Consider the following 10813-nt stretch of genomic DNA (forward strand, 5'->3'; position numbering starts at 1 on the left):
AAAAATTGAAGTTTTGAAGTTTTTTTACTTGCATGGATTTTTTTTTTTATTTCAATCTTGTAAGCTTTTTTAAAAAAAAAATAAAATATTTTTGTAATTATTGTAGAGCTAATAGGATCAACATAATTTTCATGATTTATATAATTTTTTCAAAGTGAATCTTGAACAATTCAACGTATTATAAATATTGAAGCTAGGGAAAAAAGGTTAGGATCTAAGGCCCTGTTTTAGTTCACCTGATTTTAGCTGATCTGGTCTGGTCTGATCTTATCTTATCTGATCTGAACTTATATTTTCTTTTCTGATCTGATCTGATCTGAACTTATCTTTTCTGATCTGATCTGAACTTATTTTTTCTGATCTGATCTGAACTTATTTTAATTATTTCAATATTCTACTTTTATTTTAATCAATATTAATGTTTTTTTTAAAAACATATTAATGTTTATTATTATTATTATTATTATTATTATTATTATTATTTATTATTATTGTTAGGAAAATTATTATTATTATTATAAAATATTTTAGATCCCTTACAAATATTTTAAAAGAAACCTAAAAGTATTAATATTATCAGATAGTATAAGGTAATATACTTGTAATATTTGATAATTTTATTATTTACAATATCCAACATCATAAATGAATTTGTTTATAAGAAAGTATTAAAATGGGATCCTAAAAAACCTAAATTGCAGATTAAATTTGTCATAGCTTTATAGGGAATTTTACAAATTTTTTGGTAATGTAAAATGGTTGACTAAATTAAATTGAAAATTATCATTTCATATTTCAATATTCCGAACAACTATGGGTAACACCTCTATTTTCCTATATAAAACAACATCTTAGTGTCATAATTTTCACACTCTAAATCAATCTCCTAAAATATTTTTCTATTCATTTGTTCAATAGGTTGTTTGTCTTTTATCTCCATCATAGGTAAATACTTCAACACTCTATGTCATTAATTTTATCATTTGCCCATTGTTTTTTTGATAATGTAGGAAAATATACATTTATTTGATTTCATGAATTTTACATTTGACCTAATGCAAGTAATATCGATGAAAATGTAAAGCACAATTAATATTTTATCTTCAGTTCATTTATTTCAAAAGAATCCTTTTTATTATAATCCTGGTGCCAATTCAACATTAATGTCTATAATTTATGCATGAAAGTGCTCTTTATCATAGTGTAATGGCTGGTTGGGTAGCATGGTCTGAAGAATGTACGGAGATATTGTTGGACATATGCTTGGAGATGAAAGAATTTGGATATTTAAAGCTTAATTGGGATAGAAAAGTGAGTACTTTGATCGTAAAATGTGGAAAGCAATTCAATATCAAACTAGTAACAAATCATTGGAATGATTTAAGATGTTTTGGACAATTCAAATCTTAATGGAAAATACTCACAATGATGCCAAATATGGACACTAAACATCAATTGGCGATTATGGTTGCTGCATTCACACTTCACAATTTTATTCGATTACATGAGTTGGCCTGGATATACCCATTGATAGTGGTATAGAAATCGAACCAAGAGAAGATTATGATTTGTTTAACGAGAATCGTAAGGCCTAATGAACGAAGTACAACTTAATATAGCGAAGGAAATTTGGAACTTCTTATGATGGAAATTATATTTGTAAACGTTTATGATTTGGAGCTTATAATGAAAATTTAATTATTATCGTTTATTGTTTGAATAATAATAATAATAATAATAATAATAATAATAATAATAATAATAATAATAATAATAATATGTAATAATAATAATAATAATAATAATAATAATAGTAATAATAATAGTAATAATAATAATAATAATAATAATAATAATAATAATAGTAATAATAATAATAATAATATGTAATAATAATAATAATAATAATAATAATAATAATAATAATAATAATAATAATAATAATATGTAATAATAATAATAATAATAATAATAATAATAATAATAATAATAATAATAATAATTTGTATTTAATTTGAATTATCTGATCTGATTTGAACTTATTTTTTCTGATCTGATCTGATCTGAACTTATTTTTTCTGATATGATCTGATCTGAACTTATTTTTTCTTATCTGACCTGATCTGAACTTATTTTTCCTGATCTGATCTAATTTGAACTTATTTTTTCTGATCTGATCTGATCTGAATTTATTTTTTCTGAAATAAGTAAAAATAAGGTGAACTAAACAAGGCCTAACTTCATCTTCACTTTTATAACTTTGATTTTTATAAGCAGTAAGTAGTAAAATTTGTATGAATGTATAATACATAATTATGTTGAATTGAAAGAATTTTTAAATAACTAATATATCAACAAAATACAAAATGGATATAAATTTCAAAATAAATAAATAAATTGAGGCATGTAAGGTCAAGGCCAGGGCACGTACAAATCTAATTAAGCCATGTGTGATAGCACATATATTCCTTAGCTAAAATCTTGTTGCCATATATCAACTATCATGATCCATTAAAGACAATTTATGGTCTACTTTAACCCTTGACGAGAGACAGCTAGACAGACAACCACGCTAGACAAGACTACATGAATTTTGAATTTTTGACGATGAAGCTAATTAAACATGCATATTTTAAACCCCAAGGACCCCGCGATTGTGAAGATGAAAGATGACATTTCCAAACACCTATCAATCTTAAACCTAGCTAACTAAATCATCCAAGGGGAAATGGAAAATTTTAACTAGAACATCTAGAAGAAATCAAATTAAAATAATCTACATCAAAATATGAATATAACTTATTCAAAAGAAAGGGTACAATAATACACATAAAGGGTGATTGATGGTGAGTTTATTAAGACAAAATTAGCTGATTTGACTTGGCCTATTTTAGCTTATTGACCAATCTTCAAAGCTAAATATTGGAATGTTTTTTTATGATCAGCTAATTTGAATGAAGTGATTCCGAAGCTTTAGCTTGTCTATATGATCTATATTGGGCTTTCAATTTCTAAATTTCAACCACCTCTTATCTTTACGGGTCCTTATAATCTTGTCACTCTTCTAAGGGGTACGGTAATGGTTTTGGGACATCAATTATCTAGCATGGCTAGTGATTCAGATTCAAGTTTTAAGATCCACTGTTTAACACTATAGTATTCACAAGGCAGCTATGTAGCGTGTTCACAAGCTGGGCTCTGCGTACAATATTTATTTATTTACTACAGAGTACATTGTTAAATGACAAAAAAAAAATAAAAAAAATAAAAAAAAAATTACGCGGTATCAAATCTAATATTCAAAAATATTCATACATCATCCCGTTAGTAAAACTCAATATTATCTCCAACGTCCTTACTAAAAAAGTTTTAATAATAAGTTCTTTATTATGGAGTAGTATGATGCCAATTGCATGCAAATGTTTTTTGGATTAAAAAAATCCATGATTAGATTTGCTCATACAAAGTGAATCAATAACAATGGTCTTTAAAATACCTGATTCATAAAAGTATCATTCTAATTGATCAATTTGTAACTAACTCTAAACAAAGTTGGTCTATGCGTCGGTCGAACAGTTTAAGCACTTTTAAAATTGTCCTAGTTAACTTTTTATCATTTTTATTTTCTATTTTTTTTTTCCGTAATTAGTAAATTAAAGTTTTAAGATTTTGATGACTTTTCATTCTTCTGTTGCTATTTTAATGTTTTATCAGCTTCGTTTTGTTTGTCATGTTTGTAGTTTTTCTAGTTTTCAATGCTTGGATATTTGATTTGAACATCAATGTATTGTCAAAATACATTTTATTAGATCAGATCATAAAGGTTCAACCGTTCAATATTTTAAACTTACACGCTATTAATTTTTGATAAATCACATATTAAATTTATTTGGAAAATTATAAATATATTCTTTAACACTCTACATATAAGGAGTTAAAAATGGATAAAACAATGAAAATAAAATTAATTACACGGATTTATTCATAATTTTGTCATACATTTTAAATTAACACCAAATCAAGAACTTATTTATAATTTTAATGGTTACATATAACATTATTTTTTTATTAATTTTTTAAATATTATAAATAAGATTAACAAAAGAAATTAAAGGAGTAATTTTTATTGTACTTTATTTAATTAATACCTAATTTGACCGGTATTTGTTAAGATCTTTAACTTATTGTCATAAAATAATACAAATAATTAAATTAAATGACCCTTTGCTTGTTCCATAATTTACTTTTGTGTTTGAAAATAACAAAATACCTACTCCATTCTAAACATTAATTAATTAAATATGACAAACTCTTTGTCTTATACAACAAGGTCGGTTGATCAATAACGTTATCCAAAAAATATTCACACCTAAATGGAGTCTTAGTCATTATCCCAAAATTAGGGCCAACTAACATAACTAATTAAAACTGAAAGTTACCTTCCTAAGATCAGGTAACGTGGTGAGAAAATGGGCTTGGAGTTGGACACGAAGGTAGCTGCTTCGTGTGGGCCCATTCGATGACGGGCCCATACATGTGAACCATTTTATCAACTGCCATAACTAACAATGAACGTTATCTATATAGTAATCTTCTGCATGGAATGAGGAAACAACTAGTGTGGGTTGGAATTTAGGTGTCTAAATAAAAATTGACTAGTTTAAATTGATTAAATTGCATGAATCAAGAAATTTGGACCGTCAATCGAAGAAACCGTGGTCGGCTGATAAAGATATTTCCTAAATCAGAGGAAACAAATGTTTAGTATAAGATCAGATTTTCTAAGGAGGTTGGTTTGGAAAAAGAATGCAAAACGACATCGTTTAAGGAAACTTCGTTTTGTTAGTTGTTAGTAGGAGAGTGGGAGGTGGTTACCGTGGTAGTATGTGCTCCACTTAACTATGTCATTTGGCACAATATTATTGATAAAGATGCAATTAATGAATAATTAATGGTAAAGTGAGGGATTAAAGTATCTTAGACGAATAAAAATTGATTCTTTTGACTAATAGTAGTAAGGCACTTTGAAAAGTAATCTTAATTAATTAGATTAAGAAGATATGGTACATATGAAATTTCAAATTTGTTTATTATAAATTCGAGCCAAATCAACATACAATTAATATATATATATATATATATATATATATATATATATATATATATATATATATATATATATATAGTTAGGACTATAAATGAGCATTTTATTTAGAATTGTATGACAAAATCATGTGTATAAGGTATAATGAATAATGTTACATTTTATACATTTTTTTCAAGTTTTAACTTCATTCTACTCAGGGCCGTTGCAATGATTTTGGGGGCCCTGTTCTAAAATGAAAAAATGGGCCCTTAATAATTTAAAAACATACAAAATTTTAATTTTTAACCTATTATTTACGCCATACACAATTAGATAACCCTTATATATTGGGAAGGTATTTAGCAGCTTGATAAGAATAATTATGAAAAATTAAAATTAATTGCTTAAATGCTTTGTCGTTGTTACGGAATACGAATCGTTTATTTTTAATTTCACTGAAATTAACTTTTTTATGTTGATAATTCTGGAATGTAGAAATATACATTATAATTTCATGGAATGGAACTGATGTAATTGTAAAATACTAATTTGAATTAATAGAAGAATATGAAAGTGTTATAAATTAATCAAGAATTGAAAAATAAAAAAATCAAAAATTAGTCCCTCTAATAATCGGGGCCCGGCTAGGGAGCACTTTGCACTCCCTATTCTACGCCCATGATTCTACGTGTAGCCCTAAGTGTTGTGTATATCATTTTCCTTAAAAATATATTGTGATTTTGCACCAAATACCTAACTCACTAGTTATGATAATTGGTTTTTAAAATGCAACTATTACTCTTTAGGTTCAATCAAATTTCATTTATTACCCTTAAAGTCTCAAATCTTTGATTGCGTGATTGCTCTTCTATCCCTAACCCGCGCACGCTTCATATTTAATTATCAAAACTTTTGTCCCTCCCACAACTTTATTTTAATAAGAATTGCATTGGATCAAAATGAGTTGTACCAGTTAATTCCCCAGATAAAATTTGTTTATCTGGGGATATAATCTTCTTTTCAAATATTAGTGGAAGGGTATATGTGTCTTTTTATGTACTAGTTGAGGGGTACATGGGTAATTTTTTCAACAAACAGTAAAAGCAAGTTGCAAACAGTAATTGGACAGCTCATAAAAAATACTGAATAAATGACCACGCCTTTTCAATATATTTACAAAAATGCCATCAGATTCTGGCAGATAAACTTGTATTTGCCCGATCACAATTGTTGGATTGATAATAATAATAATTGATGGTTCAATTCTACAACTAATTCAACTTAAAGTTTCACGTCATTCTTAACCTTCGTATTTCTCCTAAGATCAGTAGAGATTTGGGTTAGAGTCGTTAGAAAGTTTTAAGAGTATGGAGTATTGGAGTGCATCATCATCAAACTCTAGTGTGTATGTTTGGACTATGGTGCAATTTTAAGACCATAAAAGTACCTCAACAATCATCTAAGACCACAAGGGTTACATACATACGTGAATACATTTATGTTACACCGTTTATTACTGTAACATATCCAGAAACAGAATTGTATCACATGTGAATTTTACTTGATCATCATTAACATACATTATAAAATTTAACCTATACATGTTATGTGGTTACGTACGTATGTGATTAACATGACATTATGACAAATTTTAATTGATCATAATTATAGATAATGACATAACATATACTTGTAGTTGTTTTTTCAAACAACATAATTTTTTTATTTTTATATATATAGCCAATTGACATAAAGGGTAGGGTCGTAGGTATAAGTAATTGTAGTGTAATGAGTTTGAATCCATTTTTTTTTAGAAAAGCATGTTACTAAGTGTGTAATAAGATGTCGAGTTTAATTAATTATAATTATATGTATTGACATAGCGTAACGTAATAATTTTTTTTTTTTAATTACGTAAAGAGAAAAGTAGAATTTAATTGATTTGATTTTTCTTAATAAAAACATGTTACTTACCTTACATGCATGAATAATATGATAAATTTAAATTAAATTGATCATAATTATAGATAACGATATAAGATAGTGGATACCTTCAACAATAAACATAATTTTTATAGTCAATTCGCGTAGAGGGATAAGTAAAATATTTCAGTGTAATTGAATCTGTGTGAATGACTATTTGAGTGTGAATCTAAACAAAATAAATACACATAAAAATAGATAAGGACACGTGGAAAGTTAATGTAAGGTGAACTTACATTTCCACCCCTTCAAATTTCTATATAACAAATCCTCTATTCAATTCTAAACCATGCAAAAACATTACACAATACTTTAAAAACACATATCTTTCCAAACAACAACACAAACAAATTAAACACATATTTAAAACACAAATCATTCTTAAATTCTTCAAATTAAATGGGTTCCAAAATCATGAACCTCGACACCATGATGATGATGAACACTGAAGATAACACCCAAATGAGAGCTTTTGTGACATTTTTAGCCGGTAACGGTGACTATGTCAAGGGAGTTGTAGGGCTTGCTAAGGGCTTAAGGAAAGCCAAGAGTCGTTGCCCCTTGGTGGTGGCGGTCTTGCCCGACGTTCCGGAGGAACACCGTAACATATTAGTGTCTCAAGGTTGCATAGTTCGTGAAATTGAGCCGGTTTATCCTCCTGAAAATCAGACTCAGTTTGCTATGGCTTACTATGTCATCAACTACTCCAAGCTCAGAATTTGGGAGGTAAATTATGTTAATTTAATTGGCTATTTTTTTTAATTTTTATTTAAATTACTACTTTTTTCCACAATTGCCCTTATTGCTTAATATTATTTTTTCCATACGTACATACATGTCTCTTTAGGTCAAGCACTCAAGCATGTTGCATGCATATATGATTATAAAAGTACTACTTTGTATCCAACGTGAGTAATTGGTAATCTTGGTATTATTAAGTTAAGCTTAAAACAAAGTTGATGATTAAAAAAAAAATGCCCTTGAACAATATATATATATATATATATATATATATATATATATATATATATATATACAACTTTTACGATTATTAGGGTCAATTTAAATAAATTCCTCATCCGGAATTTTTCCTATTGAAATCTATATATCATTTATTCTAAATTAATAACTATATTTTTTGATTTATATTAAAGAACATATTCGTAAATTGAGTTGTGACTCCTAGATCTATGAAAGAGTAACAAAAAAAGAAGTCATTTCAACGTGATATATAAAAAGGTATATATTCATAAGCTTATTACGGACAAAAAAGTATGCGATCCTATATCCTATTATTTTCCTTTTTAAAAAAGTATACAGAGTAAAATTCTTTTGACTTTAAATGGTAAATTTTAAGAATATTTTAATTTCGATGTTTTTGTCATCTTTTTACGAAAAAAAAATAATTATTCTAATGAACAAAAGACATGATATGATTCTAATTAAAATTTTTCTTTTAAAAATGACAGTTTGTGGAGTTTAGCAAGATGATCTACTTGGATGGTGATATCCAAGTTTTTGATAACATTGACCATCTCTTTGACTTACCCGATGGCAATTTTTACGCTGTGATGGACTGCTTTTGTGAGAAGACTTGGAGCCACACTCCTCAATATAAGATTGGGTATTGCCAACAATGCCCAAATAAGGTCCAATGGGCCGAAGACAAGTTGGGCCCAAAGCCCACTCTTTACTTCAATGCTGGCATGTTTGTTTTTGAGCCCAAAATGTCCATTTACCATGATCTCCTCGACAAACTCAAGGTCACCGAGCCCACTCCCTTTGCTGAACAGGTAAATTTTACAAGTATACTAGTATTCTTAAAACTATTCGTATCGAACTTATATGTTTCACATGTAGCGGTTTTTAGCTAGATTAATTGGTAAAATCTTTAATAATAGTATGTAGGTAAACTTATATAATGAATTTGTATTCCCTCAAAAAAAATAAAAAAATAATGAATTCGTTCTATTATTTTTACAATATTACATTTTTTTTATTATTTAATTAACCAAAACTTTAGTTGATATGTGAATTGTGATGCATATGCAGGACTTTTTGAACATGTACTTCAAGGATGTCTATCAGCCCATCCCACCAATTTACAACCTTGTTTTAGCCATGTTATGGCGTCATCCTGAAAACATTGAACTTAAGGAAGCGAAAGTGGTTCACTATTGTGCTGCAGTAAGTATATAACATTTTTTTTTTTGTTTACTTTATTCGGAATTACTTTTCACGTTTAATATTGTTACATTAACTAATAACGTGACTATTTAGTTCAAACACATTTATTATTATGTATCCTTCAATTGTCTCACTAGAATACCTCAATTTTAGGGATCAAAACCTTGGAGGTATACCGGAGAGGAAGAGAACATGGATAGAGAAGACATTAAGATGCTCGTGAGCAAGTGGTGGGAGATTTACGATGATGAATCACTTGATTACAAGCCAGAGGAAGCAAGGCTTCAATTGTTGAAGGCAGCATTATCTGAGTTTAGTAATGCTTATTATATGTTGGCACCATCGGCAGCTTAAAGGGATTAATCACTCCATTTATGTACTAATATGAAACGAATGTATCATATAATTTGTATTGGAATTATGCTTTAAAGTTTTTTCTTGTACAATCAAGCGGTCTTATCTGAAATATTATACCAGATAGACCTGATTAATATAGATTGAGTGTGTATTACTACAAAATTTGGACAGGCATAGAATTTTATTTATGCCTTGTGTTCAATGATAATGAATTAATGGAGTAATTATGCTTATAGACCAAGGTATTGTTTGTATGGCTTTTTCTTATGATTTTCAGTGAGCAATCCATAATCTTAGAAAAAGAAATACTTCATACAATTTTATTTTCAATTGGTGCTTATAATTAACATTTATTTTTTCAAGTTATTTAAGTATACAATACAATGAAACTTGTTAAATTTTAAATTGAGATTGATCAGTTTATATACAGTAGAAGAAAATGAATATAAAAGTGGTCGAGACTAAATATAGTATGTACTTATTTAATTGATCGAGCTACTTTTTTTTTTTTTTTTTTTTTTTTTTTTTTTTTTTTTTTTGAAGTTACTTTATATGTATATTAAATTATTAATTTTTATTTATTTTGTAAAGGAAATATATATTAAATAAAAAAGAAAAATTATACAATAAAGTATAAATCTTGACAATGAATCGAAGTGACTTAGGCAGATTAGCTTGTGTACAAATTCTTAAATGAATCTGGTTCACACTAATTTATCGTAGACCACTAAAATTAGGGAAATTATAGTTGTTTTATTAGTTAAAAAAAAAAGGGTCATTATAATAGAAAAAAGGTCTCTATGTTGAAATAAATTAAAAGTCATTTTGGTAATATATAGGCTATAAGAGGTTAATTTTTTAATGTAATATTTTATATACTGGTTAATTTGAATATTAAATGTCACTATGTTAAATTTAGGGTCATAATGTTGTATTTTAAGTTCACAATAATATTAAATGTTATACTAGATTTAATAAAGGTTAATATGTTAAAAATAAGGTTAATATGTAAAAACTAAGGGTCACTATGTTTAAAATAATGTAAGTTGCGTGTGTATAAACCTAGGGTCCACAATAACATAGAAAATCCGAAAACAACGTTTTAATATATTTCGGATTTTATTTTTGCCTAATTTTTGTATTAGGGTTTTGTTTAGACAATTAAATGTTTTACTCATCATTAGAAGACTGTGTTTCTCT

The 10813-nt window shown here is 27.2% G+C and overlaps 1 protein-coding gene across 1 annotated transcript; it reads left to right on the forward strand.

Moving 5' to 3' along the window:
• Positions 1-7374: 7374 nt before the first annotated feature.
• LOC145626395 (galactinol synthase 2-like) lies at positions 7375-9848 on the forward strand. Its single transcript, XM_081678823.1, has 4 exons — positions 7375-7795; positions 8539-8862; positions 9122-9256; positions 9410-9848. The coding sequence occupies exons 1-4, from the start codon at positions 7469-7471 to the stop codon at positions 9608-9610; spliced, it is 987 nt and encodes a 328-aa protein (XP_081534949.1). The 5' UTR covers positions 7375-7468; the 3' UTR covers positions 9611-9848.
• Positions 9849-10813: the final 965 nt, after the last annotated feature.

Source organism: Chenopodium album, chromosome 4 (assembly GCF_948465745.1).
Source record: "Chenopodium album chromosome 4, dcCheAlbu1.1, whole genome shotgun sequence".
Taxonomy (NCBI): Eukaryota; Viridiplantae; Streptophyta; class Magnoliopsida; order Caryophyllales; family Amaranthaceae; genus Chenopodium; species Chenopodium album.

Coding starts and splice junctions, on each gene's coding strand:
- LOC145626395 (XM_081678823.1), top strand. CDS start 7,469: ATGGGTTCCAAAATCATGAACCTCGACACCATGATGATGATGAACACT. Junction 8,863..9,121: donor CCACTCCCTTTGCTGAACAG/GTAAATTTTACA, acceptor ATGCATATGCAG/GACTTTTTGAACATGTACTT. Junction 9,257..9,409: donor TGGTTCACTATTGTGCTGCA/GTAAGTATATAA, acceptor CCTCAATTTTAG/GGATCAAAACCTTGGAGGTA.